A 27,448-nucleotide genomic window follows, 5' to 3' on the forward strand; every position below is an offset into this window, starting at 1 on the left:
AAAAAAATGAAAGTACCTGTACCTTTGCTTTAAGATAGATGAAACACATTTTATGCATAATCTAGTTGAGAATAAACCTGTAAAATGATAAAAACGATATGCTGCATGGCTCATTTTGTAGAAGAATTCTACTGTAGATTCCCACTATCAAAACATGACCATGCAGAGTACTCTTCACTAATATTTACGGTAATAGTGCCTGTGTGGCACCAGTGATAAAATGGTTTTAGGCTCACATCAATACTTCATACAACTATACAACAGCTTCTTATTAAAACAAGATGATAATCTGTATGCTTATTATTTCAGCTAATTGGTGACTTTCTTTCTTTTGCATATAAAACTGTTCCTTCTTGTAAATAGCTGTAAAGACAGGCTACGTTTCAGTTCATGGAGCAGACACATGGTGCTGAAACCATCTCAGAGTCTTGTGAGCAATAAGATTTACAAATTAGCCATAATGAATTTAAGATCAGCACCATATTCATTTAGGACAAACCAAACATCATTACATAACTTAATGCAAAAACCCCTGTTTATAAACCATCCATTCATGAGAATTTGTGACAAGATTTTCAATATTTGCACTCGTCCAACCATATCTGAGGTTAAATCAACATTTTTGTTCTGTACCAATTAGATATCATAACTAGTTTTCTGATAAACCTAATGTCAATATAATTTTTGATTTAGAAGTAAAAAAATAACTGATTTTCAAGATGACTGCCATACTAGATTCAGATCCACAAAGTATTCAATAGTACCTCAGTGGCATCATATAAAGTCTTCTGGTTAAAACCAACTGTTCATACAAATTCCCATCTAGGAGGAGTACCAATAAGATTTTAAAGATGGCAACTGTGGTGGCCATATTAGACATCAGATCAGCACAAGTTTTATTTACATCCAACTAGACATCATCAGATGCCTTCCACTGAAAACCCAATGTTTATGTGACTCTGCATTCAGAAGAAGTAATAACAAGATTTTCAAGATAGCTGTTGTGGTGACCATATTGAATGTCCCCATCCCCCACCAGCAAACTTTCTATATAAATGTGATGTGTGTAGTGGTTACCTGCATTCTGCAGTCAGTAGCCAAGTGTTTCCTAACCAGACAAGATTTAAGTGGTCAATGAAGCATTTCTACTGTGAGCACACAGTCTATGCACACTAAATGTTTGCTTCACAAAAAAGGCATCGTTTAGGAAAAGGAGTATCATGTGAATGTGCAAACATTTCTTTTCTCACTTGTATTCATTGCACTCTGGTTAGATGGTCAATGTAACACAGAGCTGTTAATATAAAAACTTTGAAGATACTGTTGTTATCAATTTGGGTAGTGGATCAAAGCAATGTGTGCTGTAAGATTGGTAAAATAGTTGTGTTACTTCAGCAGAAATGGAAGTCACACCATATGCCAGTGTGACAGGTACAGTGCAACCCCACTGTAACGCGCCCCGCTATAACAGGAATTCAGATATAACGCGGTTGTTGTGTGGCTCCCAAAATTTTGTATATTCATTCGCACAAGAAAAAATATTTTTTGTTCAAAGTACATGAAATAGTGTATAACAAATATATTATCATTATGGGGAAGAGATCGCATATGAATTAGAATTTATTATGATCATGGCATGGTTCCTAAAATTTTAAATACATGTATGTCTATTTTTCTCGAACCGGGAAAGAATATTTTTTTAAAGTACAAGAAATAGTGTGTAAAAGGTTTATTATCATTTTGGGGAAAACTTCACGTATGAATTTTAATATAATATGATCGTGGCGTAGCTTCTGAAATTTAACAATATCACCAGGTTCTTTAAGTGTTATGCCAAAATAAACATTTTAATTTATCAGAAATGTTACTTATTACTGGTCAATGAGTAAAGCCAGTAAGTCGTCTTTGTGATTGTCTTCAATTAATTCTGTATACAATCATTGCTCAAATAATAGCTGATGTGTTTCTTCTTTAACTGCATACACAACCAAGCAAAATGCAATGCAATGGTTGATCAAAGATTCTCACAGTTTAATAAACATCAAAAAAACAAAAGCTGCTAACACGTTTGCTGGGCTTGGCAGTGTTATTAGACGCAATCAGTTGACCAGTAAATAATGTCCTCTTTTTAGCTGGAAACTGAAAGGGTATGAAATTGTACACACGTTCAAATTGAAAAAATTTACAAAAGTGACTCGTGACCATTGCAGGCCTACTGCACTTAGTTCTCGGGTTTTACGTGTGTATGGGGTTTGCTTATGAACTCATTACTAATTTCCTATTTTTATAACAATATTTTACCATTATGGAAAAGGAAGTTCACTAACGCTATTTGTTCTCTGCACTTTGCGCAAAAAAATATGTATTATCATTCTGGGGAAGAGATCGTGTATGAATTCAAATATAATATGATATATAATATGATCATGGCATGGTTCTCGAGATTTTAAATACATGTACGTGTATGTTTCTTGTACCCGGAAAAATACTTTTTTTAAAGTACAAGAAATCGTGTGTAAAATGTTTATTATCATTTTGGGGAAGAGTTCGCGTATGAATTCGATTCTAATACAATCGTGGCTTGACTTCTGAAATTTAACAATATCACCAGGTTCTTGAAGTGTTATGTCAAAATAAACGTTATCGGAAATGTTACTTATTATTGATTCATGAGTAAAGCCAGTAAGTCGTCTTTGTGATTGTCTTCAATTAATTATGTATACAATCGTTGCTTAAACAATAGTCAACATGTGTTTCTTCTTTAACTGCATACACAACCAAGCAGCAGACAATGCATTGGTTGATAAAAGATTCTCACAATAAACATCAAAAAATGAAAGCCGCCAAGATGTTTGCTGGACTTGGCAGTGTTATTAAACACAATCAGTTGACCAGTAAATAATGTCCACTATATTAGCTGAAAATTGAAAGGGTATGAAATTGTACATGTGTTCAGCTTAAATTTTTTTTATATAAAAGTGACTCCTGACCATTGCAGGCCTACTGTACTTAGTTCTCTGTTTTTACCTGGGTATGGTGTTTATTTATGAACTCGTTATTAATTTCCCTTTTTTTTATAAAAATATTTTACAGTTATGGAAAAGCAAGTTCACAAACGCTAGTCGTTCTCTGCACTCTGTGCAATGATTAGTATAGTAGTTTCTGAAGTAAAAGTTATATGCAAACAGAAAGCAATTGTTGATTGTTAATTATTCTTGCTGTAATCATTCAAACGAATAGGCGTCCAAGCATTAATTATTGGATATTTGCGATGGATAAATGTACACGGAAACGCATATGAGAACATTTTAACAGTATGAAATTTGTACAGACACCATAAATAAACACTGGAACGTAATGAACTGTACACCTGCTTCATCTTTCTTAACCTAATTTTGCTGTTAAATGTTTTAATTTTCACACTGAATTCAGACACATACTGATGTACAGCAAAATTATTCAATAGTTTAAATTTGTATGCAATTTTTGCAATGGAATTACATATATTATGGATTAATTGCAAGCCCCGATGGTACGATATCAGACGGCGTGTAAACAGTGTTGATATTCATGCTGTATATTAGGTGTTGAATTCAGACACAATGATCTGGGGAAAAAATTATTGAATATTGTAAATCTGTACAAAATTTCAATGGAATTACATGCATTATAGATGAACTGCATGCCACGACGGCATGATAGTAAATGGTGTTGATACCCTATTCATCATATACATTAGACATGAATACACATATATGTGCCAATGAGAAACGTAAAATAATGTAAAACCCCGCATTCACGCGACCCCAATATTAACGCGATCCAATTTTTTTGACCCCAATTATCACGTTATAGCGGGCTTTCACTATATATTTAGGTGTCTACATTATATTTTCCTGTGCATTAAAGCTATCTCTCAAGAAAAAAGTTCATTTTTGGGAAGAGATATGAGTTATATCTCTTTTCATTTAGGTTGGGGTCATTCATTATTTAAAACTGATCTGTAATGACAGGCTAAGTTTCAGTTCATAGGGCAGACACATAGCTTCTTTTGATTCATATTCATTACAGGGCTCTCACATAATCTGATGTTTTTGTTTTATCTTGGCAAGCTGAGCAACTGGCTAAATCCAGATATTGTTTATGAATATGAAGAGTTGTTACCAAGTCTAATTTATACAAGTCGGGCAAACAAAGAGTGAGTCCTCTGTTTTACAGTCATATCCAAGGTGTCAGTCTGTAGTGAAATTAGTGTTTTGACATGATGCACACAACTAGATAAGAATTTCTTTTAAATCAGTGATTATTTAATTACAGGCTGGATTAAAGTGAGAATGCAAAAGTAATCTTGTGTGGAACATAAATTTGGGAAAGATCAACATATTCGCATATTTTATGATTTTGTTTCAATGTACACATAAAAAAATCTTGATAAAATAATAATAATAATAATGACATTTGTGCATGATATTTTTTGAAACAAAATCTGAAAGATGAACCTGTGTAGAGAGATAAATGCATACAAATGCCAGTTTTGACTTTTGTCAAGGTGGCCACTATCAACAGGTCTGATGATAATCATGGAAATTTATACATAAAATATCCAATAATTTTGGTTAAACATCTAACAAAATAATTTTAAATGAGCACAAATGTACGATTTTACTTCTAACATGACAAACCTTAATGATCTTATTTAATAAAATGGCAGAATACTGTGGTGATATTATGCTGAAATACATTTAGATGCCTAGACATTAAGCTTTTGCTTCATATCACATAATATTTTCATAAGGTGTTATCATATAATCTAATGTAAGAGATTATTACATTATTCCTAAGAGAGATGGTTTTTCACTGGAAGGCACATCATATGGTATGTAATAGTTCTTCATGTTGCATGGTCATTTATTTATATCTGATGGTCATGACATCACTGACCTTTACATGATGTCAGAACAAAGTTTTCTGCATCATGCTGTTGAAGTTGTAACTGTATAATTTCAAAACAAAATAAATTGCAACCTTTCTTCCTACATCATGCAATAAAACAATAACAGACCAATGGTTTGATGAATACGGACTTTTATTATAATGCTTTTATTATAATGCTAAGCAGTAAATTACTGGATTTTCTGACAGAAATAATGTTGATATTTTAATACATTGAACAATGTCATAATTTTTTGCTGGCCATGAAAAAAAACAACGATTCACCTTCAAGCGTACTGGCCTTTTTTCTCATCCTTCCACTCCTTCTCAACCCGTCAGGACCTGCAGTTGATGGGAAAACATTTTACATTTAAAATGAACAATATGTTCTATTCCCACCCAATATTTAATAGTCCTCTATGTAGACATTCGTACAGTATGGATGACTTGGGAGGTCAATGACTAAGAGGTCTAAATTACCTCAACCTATAGTCAAAGTATGCAGTTATATACCAAATTTATTGTGCAGAAACCATTATTTTCTTATCAGACTTACCATAATCACAACCTGTAGACCCTGGAATTTATAAGGTTTTTTTAATTACCTTAAGTACAAATCATCAATGTTTGAACAAGGAACTCACACTATGATAAAAGCGATTTTGCAATGCCCATTTTTCCTTGCAACACAATGACCTTGACCTTTGACCCTAAAATCAGATGGCCTCTTTGTTACCTCAAGTACAATCCCTCAACAAACTTTGGTCAAGGAATTAGCGGTATTATGCAAAACACTTTATTCTTCATTCAATCAAAGTGACCAATTTTTTGCAGCCAAAATAAGCTTGATTTTTGACCATTTGACAAGGTGACTACAACTTGTGCATTTTGTTCTATGTTGTTTACTTGCTAATAACATATATCAGTGTAAAAGGAGACCATCCAAACTTCAGATCATTTATTAGTCATTTTTGCACAAAGTTTCTCTGTTGCTTTGCATTTATTTGGAATGAGTGTGGATGTTAATACTTCCTGTATGTCACACAGTGATAAAGTTAATTATCAGTGGTTATTTGTTTAAACTGGACCTGAACAAACAATAACCTCCAATCAGGACTGAATGTAACATATTTTACTGCACAAGACACCAGAAGTATACCTTTCAAACTAGATCCAAGCAGACAAGATGCAAAGCAACTGAGAAAGTTTGTGTAAAAGTGGTTATCAAATGATCTGTAAACAACTTAAATCACACACTGGAAACAAATCTGGAATATATTCTTTATGTTGATATATTGTATCAGTGTCTGAACATGCTGATGGGTTAAAATAGTCAACAAAGATTTGGTATGGTGGGGGAGGGACTGATTTTGAACCACATGAATAAGTTATTTTGTGTTATTTTGTGGAAGGTGAGTGGGTATTGTCAATAGTTTTCCTCTTTGCTGACTGAAATTTGTGCATGTGTCTGCAAAGGTGAATTATTAATTTAAGGAATAAAAAGGCAAACAATAATTATTCATAACTGCTGAAGATTAAATTAAATTGTAAACTGTATCTATTGTTTTGTATTGATTTGTTGCCTCTTGCAGGGTTAGGAACAATTATTGATACATCAATATATCAATGGATTGTTTCACCCCTAGTTTTCTTTATTATCCAAGTGCAAGCCATCTGCAAAGTTTGATAACTGTAGATGGTGAAGTACTCTAAAAATGTTATGGTAATAATTTTTTGAGATGATGATCCTGACTTTCGACTATGGACATCAGAACATAATATCCTCCACCTTACAAAAACTCTACAAAACAAGTTTTTTAGCCTTTACACAACTTCACATCTCCCTCATTAACTTGCAAGCAACATGGTCAATAAGCATCAACTACAGCATAGACAAAGGCATGACATAATGAGGGAGACTCAAAGTTTGGTTTACAGTTGAGGGAAAAGGGGTCAGGTGCTATTAACTTTTGATACATTATAATCTCCAATGTTCTACACAAATCTCTAATGTTTATACCAATATTCATCTAATGTATTTTAATATCTATGGACACTATATCTGAAGAAGTCAGCTAAAATCATAAATTGATAACAGATTTTTTGTATAAACTATGTTGACACAAGTACTCAAATTCTGTTATGTCAGCAAAGCTGGAGTTACTTCCCTTTACTGGTCGAGCACATATATTCATCATATCCAAACACTAATGAAATAAAACTTCATATCTGAACTCAATAACCACCAGAGTCAAACCTATCAACATGCAGTCATTAATTCCCCAATATAGCGATTCTAAATGAAATCAAACATTTTTTCACTTTGTGCAAACCAATATTATTGTAATAAGAGCAATCAGGGCATTGTAGTTTTAATGTCAAAGGAACACTACATCCAGACAAATTGAAAGAAAAACCCAACAAATTGGAAAGGATACAAACTTTTTATTTTATTAGAATGTGCAAGTTATTTCTGAATCATTAGTGTAAAATTTTGAAGAACAATCCACACATTTGCAAGCAGCAAAGATTTAGGAATTCCAATCAGTGTACACTTTGACAAGAAATTAGGCTAACCCAACATATGTTAATGTGATGTTTGCAGTGTTCAATCACTGTAACTGGCCGAGACAATTAGTCTGTTAATTGGCATGAGGCTACATGATAATGACCATTAAGTTCTTAATAGTCATCTTAGGCATTGAGTAAACACTTAAAATTTATCTTTTCATGGAAGTGATCTTGGACACTGCCTGACACCAGCATTTTCAATTTATCAATATTTCATTGGTTACTGGTAGTAGTTGAGATAACATATCCTTTCTTCTTTAATTTTTGAAAATCCTGATGCAAATTCCAAATTTATGGGCACTGACCACTGTTATATTAACGTTAACCATTCAAAAGCCTATTATTATCCCCTCTCTACAACAAAAAAAATGGGATTTGCACCTACAACCACATTATAAGTGGATCTGAAGTTATTAGGGTATTCTAGAATGCTAAAACAAGAGTGTTGTATATTGTAAAACTCATCTGGCTGAAATTCAGTAGAGTTAAATTCATCAATACTGAATGAGTGCAAAATAAATCTTTTCACAAAAAAGAATGATTTAAATGAACATCAATTATAAGATCACACTGATATACTGTAGCAAGAAAATTTCACAAGAGATTGTTATTCTGGGATGTTGCTGTTCAACATATTTTTAAATCCTGCATTAAGAACTAACAAAATCTTCAGGTCCAAAAATTCCAACCCAGGACTCAGAAGGTTGTACCAACTGAGATGTAAGTTGACCCAGTTCAAATTGGTTGCATTTATTAAATGTTAAGAATGCTGGATACAAAGAATCTAAACACTCTGCACATGGAAAATTTCAGCTTGTGTCACTGGTTCAGCATATTGCATCTTCTTACCTCAAACATAACAAGTGTTCCAAGCAAAACTGTTCCTGACTTATTCATTTTAGAAGTATAAATTCAAAACTTCACATCTACTGCCACTAACTAAACCCTCAAAGAAACACACTTATGACATGTAATGGGCACCAAATGGCACAGAAATATGGCACAAATGAGCTAGTTCATTTATAAAGTGCAGATCAGCAGAAAAGAAACATTTTATGCTAAGACAGACTGACTGGTGGAAAAGGTTCAAACTTTAGTGCTCCCAGTTCATATTGATTGTTCATGATGTGTAAGCCATAATCTAAGGCAAATTAAATCCTTCAAATAATTTCTTGTGGTTAAATATAAATCCAGAATTTGTATCAACCATAAATTTTTCTGTACTATTTGGAAGAAATAAGTCACTAAGAGTCTACCTTCGTTTGTCACATACATGAAGGTTTTGCACAGATGCTTATGTACCTGTATTAGAGAGTTCCAAGAGACACTCTGCAGCCGAGTTTGTCTGGTCCTGGGATTGGTCAGCCTGATCATTGCTTGATGATGCAAAAGTCATGGTCATAGTTTTCTCAGTTCTCTCCCCTTCTCCAAGCTCATCAAGATTACGATCCTGCCTCCTGGGTCGACCTCTCCGTCGCTTTCCTGTGTCAAGGACATAAATTATACAAATGCAATATCAGTGTAGCGCATTGATCAGGAGACCTCTATAGTAATCTTCAGTTGGTATGTGATCTACAATTGTCACATACCAAATTTTAGAGATAAAAAAATTCAATTTTGCCAAAAAGCAGGCCTGTATCAGAGTATATGCTAAGAATCTAACACTAACCTATTGGTCTGGTGGATATTGCTGCAAAACAGATAACAAATGACATTTGGATCTCATATCTATATAAAATTATCTATGAAAAGCAAAATTCTAATATCTGCCACAAAATTGATCCTGGGTAACTGCATGGCGGATGAAGGCATTGTCCAAAGACAATAACATTAAAATCTTGAGATCCTTCTCTAACAATAGTATACAGTCAACTTTCATTAAAATTATCAAGTTCGTTTCTAGCAATTTTGTTGTTGTAATAAATCTGCTCTTGTAAAGATCACGCCTTAAATTCTGAGGTGTTATCATTGGTGTCTCATGCTGTCAAACCAAACAAGTGAGTTAGAAATATAAATATACACCTAATATTTAATACTATTGTAATTATATTTGACATCTAATATGTTTTCCTTCATTCAAGCTCATATTTGTAGAACAAAATGTTTATATGTTATCTTCTGAAATATTCTCAGCAAAAGCAAAAATCTAAGGTGGGTAGGTTAGTATGTTAGTATATATGTACTGGGTTTGTTGTTGTTGTTGTTGTTGTAGGGTTTAACGCCATTTTTCAGCACAAGATAGGCCATATATGGTGGCCAGTATAACTGGTGGAGGAAGAACCCTGGAAAACCCAGGAAAGAACCTGTACTGGGTTTAAAGAAACATCAGCCATAATCCTGATTATATTGCCAAGCAAGACAGCAGAAATGGGCAAACTACCTTGCTATGTGGGAACAAACCTCTCCATTGATAAGTAAATATCCACCATGAAACAATGGTACATATATTATAAAAGCTACCTAAGCAAGGTATACAAAACAATGATAATGGAAAAAACACAGGCCAAATCCTTAAAATACAATCTCTCTCTCTCTCTCTCTCTCTCTCTCTCTCTCTCTATATATATATATATATATATATATATATGCGCATATACATGCACCTCCTGGTTTGGAAGACCATTGCAAGATGCATCTCACAGGTTATCTCACATACAAGGGATGACACTTCCAATGCATAACTAGTCCCAATAATTCCTATGCTCAGCTAGCCACAATAATTAACATATCCAGCTATCCCAGATAAGTAGAAAGAGCGGTGTTGGCAGCAAACATTTGTGTAAATAGCCCAATTTTGGACTGTAAAAGAAATAGAAGTTTTGGTTTGAAGATGGATTTCCATACATCCTCTTTTCTCAGCGATTAGGTCTATATTACATCTGTACCCCCATACACATACCTGCTGGTGGTAACAAAGGGTAGGCACAAAGCTGCCCAGTGTCAGGATTGACCTTTAGGATGCATTTCTTGCCATTTATAATAACTTCTGTTTGGTCATCCACCTGGATGGGTTTAGAAAGATCAGGCTTCCTGGTAGCATCAAGGCTAGCTGACTCATTCTGCATGAAAAAGTATCAAAATAAAATTTAAATTACAAGTAAATAAACAGACAGAAATATATAAACAGATAAATAAAACTATAAATAAAATTTATATCCTCATCTTTGATCATTTTGCACACAGATTGCCTACCTCCAGCCCACAACTGACTAATGATACTTAGCCATGTCTATGGCAAAATCTGATGACAATATAGGGGTTCATAAGGGATAGTATATAGATCAAACGTAAGGTCTAATGTGAATTCATTTATTTATGTGGGTATACTTTTTAAAAAAATGAATTTTGTGTGGCATAATGGAGAATGATTACTGTTTTTGACTGAAGATTTTTGTTGGGCTTTGAAAATTGTGATTTACAACAGCCAGTTTTCACAACATAAACAACATAAACATATTCAAGCTAAAAATGTAAAATAACTTCTGGAAGAAACTAGTATGTGATAGATGCTGCAAATAAGAGATAGATTGCTGATAATGCAATCTTTATCATCTTGTTGTCATCACGAGCCATTGTAGTAGGCAACAACAATTACGGTTTGATTAAACCTGGAAGAATATAAATAATTGTCCTAATGATATACTTATGTCAAATATATGACAAAATCTGTTGAATAATTTTATTATTGTGATTTAGGTGCAACATCAGTAACTTACAAAACAACCGTAACAATGTGCAGGGACAAACATGGATTTTCTAAATATTTCTACTTCTACAGCAAAACCTGTCTTGTGAGACAACCTCTTCTGCCTCCAAAATATGGTTTACCCACATGTTACCACATTGTTTTTACACTGACTTGTGCATTACGAATCTATCACATTGACAGATAATTTCTCTGCTCTTAGTATTTAAAATATATACTGTATGATACAGTGCACTGACCTTGTTTTAAAGCAGGACAGTCATGACAGGCTGTAGTATTATCTGTTAGAAAGTATTTTGGTTATTCTAGAAAAATGGTTTCAGAACAGTTGAGAAGTCTAGGTATGTCCACAATAAGTACCACATGGCTTGTTAATACTGGAAATATGGTAAATATGCCATCTCTGAAATAGCACCACCATACCAATGAAAATTATTCTAAAGGTGACCACGACTTCAAGCTGAGATGCATCTTGATAATGTATTGTAAGATAGGTGGTACATCAGCACGTGGCACAGCTTTATACTTTCGCTACAACGAGATGCCTTCTCCTTATGAAATTTGTCACTGTTGAAAGTTGAGAAGTTTAATGACAGCCAGACCATGTCATCAATGACAGGCTACCTTCAACATAAAAGAATGGTCCATCATGGCCAGGTTTATTGCAACAGACATATTTAAACAAAATGTTACTCAAACATGAAGATAGCATAAATAAATAGGTAACAAATTAATATTTTCTCTGTGGATAATAAGACCATATCAATTTCCTTGAATATTCCCTTTTCTTGGTCATACTGAGGTAAATGTTGGCATCAACAATACCTTCTGTTCAATCCCTGATTCTTCATCCTCTTTTGTCTTGTCCTCAGATGAAGGTAACTCCTTGGAACATGTAGCATTATCCTGTTCTGAAATGCATTTAAATTATAAATGGTAAGCCCTACTTTCAAATAATATTTAGTTCTATAAAACATTGGAAACAAATAGAACTGACTCCAATATATTAAAGCAACTTCTAGAAGTCTATAAAGTCACTAGATGATATTAAATCTTTTCCAATTAATTACTTGCGATTTCAAATTAAGTTGCATATCCATTTCATCAAAATAGTGAGAAGGTCTGCTGAGTGATATTAATTTCTTTAATCTAATCAGTATGCTAGCTTACGCTAAGAATGTTTTATCTATATCTACCTATTCAATGATCTCACATGAATTTCATCTGGTTTCAGATCAGTTTGCTAGTTCTCTCCCTTTTTAGCCATGATCAGTTTTATCCAACAAGAACCCATTTAAGTGAGGTACCACATGTAGTGGTTGCCACTCATAATGAAATTTAGTTTTTTTTCATAATCTTTTCTGTGACTGATGGGAACTTGTTGTGGTTGTTGTGAGGCTTGTGGGGTTTAAACACCAATATTCAGCATATGATAGGCTATATATTGTGGCCTCTTGGTGGAGGAAGAAACTGGGAAAAGTACAGTAAGAACAGTTGACCTAAGGGAAGCTACAAGCAAACTTTCTCATGTTCTGATGCTGGCCAACCACTTGGCCACACAGGGACTCCCTGATGGAAAATAGGTACCCTAACATACTATATATACATTTTGTTAACAACTCCCTACCATTCTAACATGTACGTTTCAAAAGAACTGGGGACAGATGTTTCCAAGATGACCTATATACTTGTCTGCGATTCAAAAACCTGTAGTATATTTACTGCACAAATTCCAATTAAAATATTTTTGTATAATGCCAGGTATTTGCATGCTTGATGCATGATTCATAAATTTACTTTACTCTTGCTTTGCCAAAAAGGGGAAAAAAGTGAAAAGTACCCAATGTTACCCAAGCACTGCAATTAACAATAAAACCAATACAGTCTTGCTATCAGGGCTGGATTCTAAACCTAAAGTGAATTACACCATACACACTGCTGAAAACATTTCTCAATTTATATAAAGAAATCAAATATCAAATATACTACAATCATCTCATTAATATTCCCACCTCTTTTCCTCTATAATGCTCAATATACTATAGAATATTTAACTAGGTCATGCACAAAGGGGCCAATTATTATGAGTCTTAGGAAGTTTCTTTTTATAACAGGATACTTGTAAAGTCATATCAATCAAGCTAGTATCATATGGTCCATGTAATCATACTCAGCCATGCTTGATGAACCTGTTACCATGTAGGTCAATCCATGATCAATATTAACAAAGTACTTATTTATTAACACTGAAGCACTGGAAGTTTCACGTTGATTCACCATAATAGAGTTTCAAAATACTTGAATTTAGAACAGGTCCATGTGAATCAGAATGTGTCGTGTTGGGAAACGTTGATAATACTATATTTATGAAAACAATAATTTCGTAAGAACACCTTTAAAATGTTATGTCATTATTGTTACATCTCCATATAATAAATAAATATTGTCATCTTTCATATTATAAAGAACCACAAAAAGGCAATATAGATTTTTTTTCAAGCATCATATATTCACTGAATTAAAGAAGGTACAGTGTTTATTTTGCTGGCAGATTGCATCAGTTCACTTAACAGCTGTGCTATGAAACTGTGTTAAAAAATCTGACCATAGCTAATTACATAATTACTTGCAAAAAAAAAGAGACCAGCTCCTTGCTAATCCTTATCCTGAAGCTCTCAAGTCCTTCTGTTGCTGACAAACTTGTGCTTTGATCAGAATAATATTCAATGTTTTAGATGAGAAATATGATCTGAAGTAACAATAAGTATAAATACACACAATTTTTATGTCCTTAATCATGCTAACAAATACGAACTACAACTTCCTCTATTATGGTAAAGGCTGCAAGTAAAAATTCCCAGGTAAAATAAAAGGGAACTTTCTTTTGGCACTTAAATATTGGTCCAAACCATATTTCAACTTAATAGTGTGGAATAAGACAAGGGTAAAGTATCAGAAAATACTTGATTTTTTTTTCATGATGACACCAGTATGTATTTTTTATCTTTATAATAATAATAATAATAATAATAATAATAATAATAATGACAATAATAACAACTATACCACAGATGACTCATGGTATATCAGACTTGTGACCATTTTCCAGTTCATAACCTTGACCTTGGAGCTGGGGACTTAATAAGGTGTGGACCTAGAAAAAGCTTCACTCTTAGGGGGTTATAAAGTGACAGCCTGTGTTGGAAAAAATACCAATGACATGCATTATCCCTTGTCATAACACTAATCTTGAGGGCAGGGGGTTTCATTAAATATCTTCATTTGTTTAAACATTACATGATTGCTATTTTTGCTTGTTGTGACTTTCACACTGAGGAGGGAGCATGGGTGTGGTAGATGACATACTCTTACTGAAAGATCTTTGCAGGTTCAAAAGTTCTACACCAGACAAGGATACAAGCCACAGATCTAGATTTCTCATTGATGTGACCTTGATATTAATGTGATGATACACTGTCTAGGTATGGTACATTCTTGGGCAAAATTTCATAAAATTATCTTCTGTGGTTCAAAAGTTATATTTTGTACAAGGTTACAAGTAAAAGAACTATTCTTCCTTGCCATGACCTTGACCCAGAGACAGAGGGTATGGTTATGCTATATGACACACCATCTAGTCATGCTATATGTCTAGCTAAAGTATTATTCAATGATCTTCTTTGGTTCAAAAGTTATACCCCGGACACTGCTCAAAGTCACATACATACATCCTCCCTTGTGGTGACCCTGAACTTGAGGCTGTGGACCAGGATATAGTACAAGGCACTGCTGAATCATGATATATGTTTCAGCAAAGTTCCATGAATATTTCTCCAATCATTTTAAAGTTACAAAGTTATAGGCTAGACCAGCAAATATTGACAGATGGACTGATGATAACAAAGGATATTTCAACTGACTAAAAAATTAAATAATAATAATAATAATAATAAAGTTGAGGTGATATCACTTCTCCCTACTTTGGAGATGGTCTTTGTTAGCGTGAATGATCTTGCTTACAAATACAAAAAAGTGCCAGAAACTGCAATTACTTTTCTCCTGCAATAAATCTGTTGCCTCTGAACTAGAATCATCTGCTGAATTATTCACACTCTGGTCCTCCTTGTCTTGACCTTCATGCAGGTCTTCTGTTAGACCATCTTCACCTTAAATGGAAAAGTTTTATATATTAAGTTACAAGATGAGGTTGCTCCTATATTCCAAAAAGGTAAACTTCAAGGCCAACATTTTGTCACTGCTGATGATAAGGTCTTGGATAATACAGCAGCAATCTGCTTGCATTGCAGTCCCAGGATTAATATCTAGTCTGGTTTCACTACATTTCGAAAATTGTCTATAACTAAGATTTTACATTACCTGGCTTACATCATCTCTGACAATACTAGATTTCAATCATATGGCAAGATTGTATAATCTGTTTAAAACAACTAAAAAACTTTAAAATTGTACAACATTAGATATTTTTTATTCTTGAACCAGAAATGTGTTCATGGAACACAGATTAAATATCACAATGCCTAAATTAACCAAAATGCAAACCCTAACAAGGGAGTGACAGACAGATGGATGGAATAGGATAAAATCACAAATTCTTTTCAGATGGGAAAACAAATCTTTGCAGGAACATTCTAAATATTAAGAATTCTTGAGGCCTGTTAAATTTTAATTGAAAAATCACAATCTGAAATATTTTGTAAAATTGTGAGCTGATTTTAATATATGCAAGGGATATTTGATCATAACATGGATGGTTTCATTCTGATTGTCAAAGACCTAGTTTCAATAAATCCTTACGCAACAATATGTGTTAAGTTTTAAAACATTACCACCCAGAAACTTTTTATTACATGGTTCCCATGCTTTTCTAAATATAAATTTCCAGGTCTTTTCCAGGTTTTTTCCAGGATGAAATTAATTTTTTCAAGGTTAACATATGACCATTACTGAATTGAAATAATGAACATTTTGGATTATAAAATATGCATTTTCCAAATCTGAAGATGTTTCTCTTTCAAGACTCTCCAAAACATGTCAGAAAAGACATCATGTACAAAACCACAAAATGAGTCACATGAACCAAATCTGACCATGTTCCTACAAATCGTCATTTAAAGCCATTCTAATGTACAGAACACAAATTCTAACTTTACTTTGCTGACCTGCATTATGCTGCTACATGTAAACAACATCATGAGCATAAATTATTTTGTTTCCTTTCAAACCTTCAATTCTAAAGAATTCTAGAGCAATATATGTGCATGTTATACAAAATAAACATTTCCTATCACAGTATGAAAAAACCCCAATAAATACAAAGTATTAGAATCTTTTCATGTAATGAAAAAGTTCAACCCTGAATTTATGTGTCAATAAAATCTCAAACAAGCTTTTTCAACCAACCTAAACTCCTTAAAATGGTTTGGTTAAAAATTCCATCATTTAAAGATATTTACAAAGGGGTTAATTTAAATTTTGACCAAAGACCTTCAAAATTATATATTGTTGAATAAACAAGGCCTGAATATTCTGTAAAATCAACTTGTCTTCTTGTAGTTCAATAAACCAGTCCCCAAACCTGTATTTCTACATGGGCTCTTATCGTTTCTTAATATATAATAAAAGGGATGACAATTTCACATTTTTCCTGTGTTCTATTTAAGATCTGAAACCAATGCTTCAAGCTACATGTCACTGTATAATAGTTTTGCACCAAAGTACAGCTCAAAGATTAGAAATTTTTCTAATCTGTGTTTCCTCCAAATATTCCAACCTCATTTATCACATCTGGACATTTAGGATGGAATATGGGTTCAGAGCAATGGAATCTGCCACCAATGTAAGATACCTTACCAGCAGGCCTAGCAAATTTAATTTACGTTATATCAACTTATACCTGCATGAAATCGATAGGACAATTACTTATTTTCTCATAAATGGCAAGTATTATAATCGTTGTCTTTAATCCCTTGATAGACTAGACAAAACTCAGCACAGATGAAACCTGACCCGGTACATGCCATTTGCGTTAATAGTCACATGACTTCACAAATCTCAAGAAACAACATCGGAAGTCCAATAGTCACATGATATCAACAACAAACTCCTCTTTTAATGTTGTTGTACAAAATTTCAATTATATCAAATGAAAATCAGATACCTTTTGTAAAAGCCAGAAAGAACATATAATTCTCAACATATTTATTTCAAGAACTACAAGAAACTTGGCCAGTCTGATTCATCAAGCAGAGTAGTCTGGTTCCCTGCTTCGTATACTCCCTGCATGAGAAAGCACACGTTGATGTGGTAGTCACGTGATATAACAAAACTCCTGACGTTGGTCTTGGAATAAATATAGAGAATTTTGTGCTCTATCATTTTTGTATTTTTATTACAACCAGTATATGCCATTCATTATAAAAAAATTCTACCATACTTGAAAATGACGGTTGAGATTCTGTGTGCTCATGCAACTAGCAATCAAAATCACTAGTACCAGCACAAATTTCATCAATGCATTAGTTTTATCGTCTTTCAGCAGATTAAAGATATACTGATTTTAATACTCGCAATCTCCAAAAAAATAAACAACTTTCAAATCAATTTCATATAGGTATAACTCGATTTAAAGTTTAAGTTTGCTAGCCCATCTGCTAAGTGGCTATGCTTTAACACCACCATGTTGGCCTCTTGTGATGCTAGACTGGTTTTCATACCTTCCAAAAAAAAATATGGACATCGAGCTGTTTGTGAAACAAAAAGTCTACTAGATGAATCTAATCTACTGAACGTTTGGACTGTCTCAGCAAATATATTTATGGCAAGCGGCAAAATGATCCATACTGCAACCTCCTAATATTTTGGTTAGAACTTGATAAATTTAACTCAAGATCAGTTCAATTAATTACATAATTGTTTCGGGCATCAACTTGTAGAGGAAAGTTCCTGGGTTTTTCCTGACTTTCGTCAATATTTGCAAAATTCAAGGACTTTTCACAGTAGCGTGGGAACCCTGTTAATCATGTGTTAAGGGTTTCCTCATGTTTGAGAAAATCCTCAAAGTTTTCGCAGAGATAAAAAAAAACATTTCTGAAGAATTCAAAGTAATATGACTGTACATTCAGCTACACTTCAATGCCTATCGCTTAACTGCATAGATCACTTAAGTGCATAGCGAATGTATGATCCCATTTTTCATTGTAAATACACATGAATTCTGCTTAAATGCATACTCCATTTATATGCACAGCTTGGGTCCGGTCCTGAGGCTATGCATGTAAGCAGAGTTGACTGTATTTAAATCATTAAGGAAGAACATTCAAAATGTGTAATTAGACTGCATCTCAAAGACCATATAAAGCAAACATATTAGCAATTGAATAGTCTAACTTGCCATAACAGTGACCTCCCTTTACTTGCCACCTATCACATCCTGTCAATCAGTATTTTGTAAATAAAATTTATCTTCAATAGGGTTGCCAGCAAGATTTCTGAAATACCCATGCTGGGTCAATATTTTGAGGGTTTTCTTTTGCTTTTTAAGAAAGGAACAAACAATAAGAAGAATAATATAAAGAGGAAAGCTTTATTCATTGAACCATACTAAAATAATTACTTATACTTTTCATAAGTTTTGATCTTTATCAAACTGCTTGCCCCATTTTCTGACTTCAAGTAGGACTGAAAATCGTTTTTTTGGGAATGAGAAATAAAAATTGTTTCATTCCAAACAATTTTGCTTCTAAAATATTCTTTTGTGGGACATTTTGGCTATAAAGGAGGATGTGGGATTTTGGGGCCAAATGCAGAACATCTTGCAAACCTAATCTTCAAATGCCAGTAACTGGCAAAATACGGATATTTTCTCCAGTCTGACAGTGTCTGTTTAAAGGAGACTACCGACAAAATTCATAAAATAGTTGTAAAACATAATGATAAAATAAATGCAAAAGTTATTAATATCTGAAGATATGTTCTATAGGTGCAAGTTACAGAGCAATAGATAAGAATTTAAATAAATAGGATATTTTACTCCCTGCCTTTTAAAAATCTGCTGGGGTATTTTGTGAACAGCACAAAACAAAAAGTTATAATCCCAGACTGTCTTAGACATCAGACATTAACAATACCTTTCTCAAGGTCTGATTCAAGGTTCAATTGATTCATATTTATTAAGTCAGTATTATCCCCAGGGCATTATACCATAATGGTCCCACTACCATATCATTTCAGCCTGCTATGCTATATAACTGACTACCATGATATGTGCTTGTGCTGCTAAGTTTTGTTTCCCACAATCCTTATAAAATTAATCTGTTAACAAAACCATCCTGTTACCTAATTCAAAACCACATTACTCATATGACACCTGTTCTCACCTCCTCTTTGGTATTTTGTTAAGATAATCAGGATAATTATTCACATAGTCATTATGTTTTGTCCTGGGCTTGCTGGACTACAAATGCAGCAAATATAAAGCAGAAGATGGCAATGACAATTTTAGCCAAGGGATGTCATTTCAAGGGTTCCTCCTTCCTATTACATCATTACATTCGAAAATAAAGGTAGTTTCTTTTTAAAGAGTTTTGCAAATAATCTCCTGCTTAAATTACATGTTTATTTATTTGCTGTCACTTACAGATAATCAAATACAGAAAAAATATCAGAACAATTTAAGACTGCACTAAGGGATTAGAGCACAAAGTATTTTTCAAAATTCTTTCCAACTAGTATCATTTTTCATGTTGTTATCTGATGTTTAGCCATTAACGACTATACTGGCCTTCTAGTTATTTCAATTATTAAAATTTTCACAAGATCACTCTTCATTTCGAAGTCTGTTGTATATCCCTTTTGCTATAAGACTACTATATCTAGTTCTTTATTCCTATAGCTTGTCACTTCCAAATCACAGGGAGATAATTACTGCTCCAACAATGAAGGGTAAACTTTAAAAAAAAGGCAATTTTACATAAACTGTACAGTAGAATTATACGGGAACAACAGATGTTGAGTTTTCTGATATGGAAGATTCAAAAATTAGTTTAAACAGAAATCTCAATACTTAACATTTAAGAAAGATTTGACTGTAAATATGTAAGGTATTTTAATAAAATGTAAAGGTTGATTAGCTGTATGTATAGACTTAAAAAGTCTACATTGGCTGTACTTTAAATTAAATCATAACATAAGCTTCTCCTGTTGGAGCCTCATCCGAAAGAACTTTCTGACATGCTTCCAGTCTCCACTTGATCGATGATGTCAACAATATCCCTTTATTCAGTTGCTAGCAATGACTAATTGGGCATTAGAGAATAATTAAAAGGTAATGATCTGTTCCAAACAAGCTGAACAATGACCAAGCAAGAGATCTGCACTCCTCTCACCTAGGTGGGTTTTATGAGCTGTGAGCTCTATGTCTTTCATCTGGGACACTGGAGTTATTTCCCCTTGCTCTTCAGTTATCCCAGCTGTGGGAACATGGTGAAATATAACTGATGCCTCTGAGGTGTTGTTTGCTTGAAGAAATATTCTAGCTGGCTGGTTACCAAAAGCTTAAAAGAAAAGCAAGACTATTTTAATGCAAGCTTATAAGAAAGGTACTACAGATCAGGAGAACTGAAATTCAATAATGTTTATATGACTTTTCAATGACCAGTTTTCAGTTTCAAAGACTACTCATGGTCAGGTGTTCTACTTTAGTTATTAATTTAAATACAAGAAAGAAAGAAAAAAAACAACAGAGAAATAAATGTAATAAAATATGACTAGAAAATAATATCCATGAAAAGATCATTGTATCTGGACGCAGATGTTAACCATTGCTTTTTAACTTTTATCCTTATTCCTCTAGGTGTATCTTCAGTGCTTTCACTTCAAATATGCTGCCAGGATTTTATCTAATGGGGGGTGGGGGGCCTCCCACTTGTCATGAAAATATGGGGTGGGTAGAACAATGAACGGGAGGAGGAAAATGCCTTAGCTCAATATTTAACTAACCCATCAATATCAATCTCTTTTCCAGATACAGTTACAGTCCTACGAAATCAAAATCTTTAAAAGATGTCACCTCTAGTTGTACGAGCATTAACCTATTGAATTTTTCTGAGATAAATCAGTTCCTTAACTTGTATGAATAATGTTCTGTGCCAAGACACACCTGCTGAAGGTGCATACACATTGCTAGCTTAACCAGCTGGAACAAGTTTGAAAAAAAAAATTATGCTTGTTTTGACCAACTTTCCACAGCTCACAGGTATTGCATTTTGCAGACTTCTACTCCAAAGTAAGATTTTTCAGTAACATAAGCTCTGCTAAAGTTTCACTATACTGAAACAGTCCTTTACTGATTACTGTGCCAGATTTACCATCTGTTCCATAATGCTGTATTAGGATTTTAAGTCCATTGATGCTATTGTGTAAGTATTCTGAGGTAATTTGATGAAACAGAGGTCTCGCTACGATTTTAGAACTAGGAGTCCAAGACTCCCATTTTGGTACAAATAGGAGTCCCACCATCAAAAGTTGCAGTCCTTCTTTCCTACAGAATCAACACAGACGTGAGTGCATCTATTTTTAGACGGAGAGGTTTTCGTAATGTAATCACACACTATAATATAGCTTCATTATAACAGTCTATTGACAAGATCGTAAATTTATGGTTTATTCATTTGTATACGTACTTGTTGCAATTTTAGGCAAATAAATAGTATCTGATCTGCTGTTTTTTCCAGTATTTTTGCAAATACAGGTCAAGTCAGAAAACAGCTTAGACCTTAAAATGCATCTCGTGAATTCCACAAGATAGCATTGTCCCATATGTTTCTGACCTATATAATTTGCATTTTAAAGTTAAATCTTTAATAAAATAAACCTTGGCTTTGGTTTCAATGATTTGTATATTTTTTATGAATATATCTGCCCGATGATTTAAGAAAAAAGACAATCTAATTAATTGGTACCTCCCAGACTCAGCGAAGTCTACCATTATTTCTCGTTCGGCCTACTGGTTCATTTACAGTTTCAAACTAATTTTATGATGAAACAGTGTGTAGGAGGCAGTTAATATATATTCAGATCACCGATTCTGATCTTAAAACACAAGTCTGTATGTTTTATCATCAAAGGATAGCATGCAGGAAATTGATAGTTGCTACCTTACTCGGAAAAGGGTTAATGGTCAATCAGCTATCAAAACATAATGCATGTAAATCAGCAAGAGTTTGTCAACGTAATTGATATAAAAACTAGGCCTAGCTAATGAAGCCTTGATGAATACATTTTGCTACAGCACTAGAACTAACTGGGCTAAGGGGAGGGGCATTTAAAAAAAATATGGTATGATCAGTCAATGATGTACCTCTTAAATAATCACAGGGCAAAGTTGTTTTCATTTCCTAACAGAAGAAGGCGAAGTTTACAGTTTTAGGTGACTTGTCACCCACTTATGAATGGCATTTTGTCTAAGTCTCAACATGTCTCGATTCTGAGGTCACGTACACTGCTTATTCTGCTACATTCGGAAATGAGCACAATAGCGAAAGCTAAAGTTGTTTATTTGATGTACTTTTATAAATGACCACATCTCTGGGTCTTTCTGCCTCTGAATTAAATCACTGTAAATATCAGAACATTTTCTCACCCGGCCGCCAGTCAAAGCCTTTGATTTTGTCACCCAGCTATTGCATCACATTCTTTTTTATGTACTCTTTTCAAATGGCAACATATATGTACATGAAGGGGTCTTTCAGTCACTGAATTCTGTCACTGTAAATATCAGCACAGCTAATTGATCAACACATTTTCCCACAAAGCAGGTGGTGGAAGTAGGACTGGCAAGTCTTTGAATTTTGCTGCACACCTATTACATGCATAAGGAGGACTCCCGCCTCAGTGATTTTCTGTGTCCCAGATCAAAAATTGGCGTCCAAATACGCGTATTTATGCATTTCCGAGATCTCTGACCAAATAAATATATTTACTTATTTCATTTTTAAATTCATATTTATTAAATTTATTTGAACCCTTATAAGGCTAGATGTAGGTAGTTTGAATTATGCATTTTTAAAGAGAATTATGAACTTTCTTTGGATTTACTGGATCACATTATTTAATATTTATGTGGTTTTTTTTCCACTCGTAACCCCAAGATATTATGTGGAGAAGCCAATTAGAAATTGTAACATAACAATAGCATGTAGACACAATTTCTGGAATTCAGTGATCAGCAGTTTTATCACCACAAAAGGGAATTTGCAAACATGTCAAAAATGTAAACACTTTTTATTGTACCCTAAACTCATTAAATATGTGATATCCCTCTAAACATGTTTTCCCATGTTTTTCCTATCTAGGATAATTTGGGAGTAAATCATCCCCGACTGTACATCAGAATTCACCTTGCATTAGTTTACTTTGAAATAAAAACAAAATGCTGTTGAATCAAAGCACATAAATTTGTGTTACTATTCAAATGTTTCCCTTGCATGCATTCTTGTACCTGGATATTGAGTAGCAAATTAAAAGTCAAGACAATACTTGACAAGACTCCTCAAGAATATGAAGGGGTTATTTCAAGTTTACAAGTCCATAGAGTGATGCAAACAATTGCCAAATGAACAGTCCAGAACTTTATAACCCTTAAGCTGTTGAACCAACCGATTAAAGTTACATATCAAGTGTTTGAAATGTTATAAATTTATTATATGGTGTGCCAATCTTGACGAAAAATTTGAAATACATTTGCAGTGAAACATATTTTTGCACTTTCAAAATGATATCAGTTCTGGTTCTAATTATATGCAGACATAGCAATATGACTGAAAAATTGTTAAAGCTACATTTACAAAAATCCAAATCCAATCCATGCCTGACCCAGTTAACTGAAATGGCAGTTTACAAATTCACCTTCTTGTTATAAATAGCATTTACCCACAGTACAATGCATGCTCCAATACTGCTTACAGACAAAGAGAACAAAATTGGAGTGTACACATTGTGATGCTTACAGTAAACCATACCTTACACTCTGTAAACTATGTTTTTCTGCACAAGTCAGTGTCTACAGAATAACACTCCAAGATAAAATATAAACAAGATTTAGTAAGTAAAACAAAAAATAACTTGTTTTACAGCCTAATATTAAGTCCTCGAATTTGGGAGATTAGTAATTTCTTGGTAATGAAGATAAATGTTTTTATTTAGTCTAATAAAAATAGTAAATAAAAGACCCCATTAAATAGTAACCTCTATTCATTGTCATAATTTGCATCTTTTATTTCCATATCTGGTTTCAGTAAAATTATTAATTCCACTTGCAAAATGGTGGAGTCTTTTTTTATCCTCTTGTTAATTCTTATTCATGTGTACATTCATATATTTTTGCAACTTGCCTTTTTGTCTATCTTTATTTTACATCCCTTATAATTGTTTTATACTTCATTGTAAATAAATTAGATTATTGATTGCAAACTTAGTAATTATTTAGAATAAATAAATCATCAGAAAAATGATAAGGCTACTAGTTAAAAATAAATAGATATACAGCCATGGTTTAGGAATTCTTGACCATTATTTAAACTTTTATCTAGGGAAGAAATAAGCGTGGTTAAATACTTTCCAACTTTTAACTTTTTCAGACATTAAAATGATTGCACATGTCAAAGATAGCATGAGAAGTTAAATCAGTCAAACAAAATATATTTATTATAAAGAATACAGACCACAAAGGAATGTTGAGAAATATCTATGTGGAGTATTATCTCTTTACCTGTACTCGACAGTTATACTATAAGAAGTGCAATGGGATCCATGATAGCAACATTTTTTGTACATATTATAGGACCATAGCATAAAAGACTGGAATATTGAATATAAATTTACTTCGATTTCCACTTGAATAGAAATGACATTGTAATCACTCTTTCAATTTTATAACTGAGTGACTTTCTATTAGGCGGCAAGATAATTCTGCACCAGGAACATTGCCTTAGTTAACTCTACCTACTAAACTTAGCAGCCAAGCTACAAAGTTTGTCTGTAGAGTTCAAGACACTGCTCATGTAGAGCTATTTTTAGACAAGGATATTTTGAGTGGTGTCATATCCACCTAATTTCTAACCTGCTCTATTTCAGGCAAGGTGCATCAGCCATAATTCTCACTTTTAACACTTTTCTAGCTCCAATGATCCAATATACTTTGTGCCTTTAAAAATAAATTGCCATCATCAATACCATCAGCCAGTACTTGCCAATGAAATTGCCATCTATGATAAAACGCACTTGGTTTATTTTAGATTTCAAAGTAGTCTGTATTTTAAGCATACATTTACAAACTACATCAAAATGCTTTGTCCAAGACCCAATGTGCCAATTTGTGAAGTGAAAGAGTGTGCATCCATTAATGACATCAGGTGAAGGGGTAATATACATAATATCTGATTACTTCCAGTGGATTATGATAATGGTAGAATTGCTAGCATATGATGGATAATCAAACTGTACTTCCAATCATTACACAAAGTATTAAAAATGTGACTTGAAAATGAAATTTTCCATCATATTTTAATTTTTAAGCAAAATCCCTAAAATTCAATGACTTTCAAGGACCTTAAATAACCTGACCATATGAACCATGTAAGAATAATAAATTATTTGTCTACAGTCTGAAATGAAGAAATTGTAAAGTGTTGCTTTATTAAACAATTAATGGAATAAATTTTGCAATGAAGGATCTTAAGTATGTTCAACTTGCAAGTGCTATAAAAGAGTAACAATAAATGGTGCACACTCTAAGTGAAGAATATATACTAACATGCACTGTATATGTGTACCTCTAATAATTTACTGCATATATGTGTACTGATATTAATTGATTACATATATGTGTACTGATATTAATTGATTACATATGTGTACTGATATTAATTGATTACATATATGTGTACCTCTAATAATTCAACCATTGGTGGATAATTTTTAAAAAAACTGATAAATGGAATAATTTCACTTTTTGAATTAGAAATGCTAAAATTTGGAAATAAAAAATTCAGACACAACTTAAAATCTATATAACTCTGAGATTTTGAAACAAAACTCTGGGGCTACATCTCTCCAACTACTTTTGAATCCAATACACATGTATGTAAAACAGTACACCCAGTTTCTAAGACAAGGAGTCCAAAACACAATGTCAAGTAAATGGGATCTCTACAATGTAACTGTCAATAAGGAGAATACTGATGTAGAGTAAATGCAAGCAGTTTAACCTTGAAGTCCGGATGAGGTCTGAATGATCCTGATATTGGTTGCCCCAAGCCCACTACCTGTGCTCCGGTCACCATCAGCATCAACTGCTGCATGCTGGGTAAGTATGTGATATGTGCCTGGGGAAAGGTGCACATTTCCTTCTCCAAGTCCCTGCTGCTGTAGAATGATATGGGTAGCATCTTCAAGGCTTATTGTCATGGTTTGCATCCCCTCAACAGAATTGCCCTCCGAGACAACTTCATGCATTGAACTGCCCTCAGCATCCACAGCACATAAAGCATTGTCTTCAGCATCCATAGCATGCATTGTATTACCCTCGGGGTCAATGGCATTTAATACATGATCCTCTGAGTCAAGGGCATGTAATGTTTCACCTTCTGAATCCATACCATGAATTGTATCACACTCGGTGACAACTGCATGCATTGGGTTACTCTCAGAGTCCAAGTCGTGGATTGAGCTACCCTGTGAATCTAAAGCTTCTGCAAAGTTGCTGCCAGAATCTAAAACCTGAGCAGAAGTACAATGAGAATCTATGCACTGATCTGTGTTTGAGTTAAGAACAAATTCACTTCCATGAGCTTCAGACTCAATTCTCTGCATTATCTTTTCTTCTGAACTGACGACATCTGAATCGTCTGTGAGTTTTTGGCCTGAGCTTTCTATTAGTCAACTATTTGCAAGTATGTTATGACCATCCATCCTCCATTTTTATTCTCACTGGAATTAAAAAATACAGATATGGATTACATGTATTTAACAACAGCACTGTGAACAGCACATTACATGTATTTAATTGCTCCCAGAATCAATAAGCTTTCCTCACCTCAAGTGCATGTGACCTGCAAAGTTTTTGACCCAGGTCTGTGATGAACAACTAATGTTATTATTCTGAAACTGTTTTTCTTCTTTCTGTAACACTGACCTTGACATCTGATCCCAAAACTATATGGC

General features: G+C 33.5%; 1 protein-coding gene across 3 annotated transcripts in view; it reads right to left on the bottom strand.

Moving 5' to 3' along the window:
• LOC149773325 (uncharacterized) overlaps positions 1–27,448 on the bottom strand; it is a 158,745-nt gene that overhangs the window by 126,145 nt on the left and 5,152 nt on the right. For all 3 annotated transcript variants that reach the window (XR_016417384.1, XM_089946448.1, XM_089946449.1), the window contains exons 2-8: positions 26,494–27,214; positions 20,614–20,781; positions 15,262–15,375; positions 12,035–12,120; positions 10,403–10,562; positions 8,806–8,985; positions 5,218–5,274 (exon numbers count right to left, since the gene is read on the bottom strand). Coding sequence is in view for 2 of the 3 variants with exons in the window: in XM_089946448.1 (XP_089802574.1) it covers positions 5,218–5,274; positions 8,806–8,985; positions 10,403–10,562; positions 12,035–12,120; positions 15,262–15,375; positions 20,614–20,781; positions 26,494–27,097 (1,369 nt within the window). In the remaining variant the exon portion in view is untranslated. The remainder of the gene's footprint in view (positions 1–5,217; positions 5,275–8,805; positions 8,986–10,402; positions 10,563–12,034; positions 12,121–15,261; positions 15,376–20,613; positions 20,782–26,493; positions 27,215–27,448) is intronic.

This window comes from Sinohyriopsis cumingii, unplaced genomic scaffold (genome assembly GCF_028554795.1).
Source record: "Sinohyriopsis cumingii isolate HCF-2022 unplaced genomic scaffold, ASM2855479v2 utg000663l, whole genome shotgun sequence".
Lineage (NCBI taxonomy): Eukaryota > Metazoa > Mollusca > Bivalvia > Unionida > Unionidae > Sinohyriopsis > Sinohyriopsis cumingii.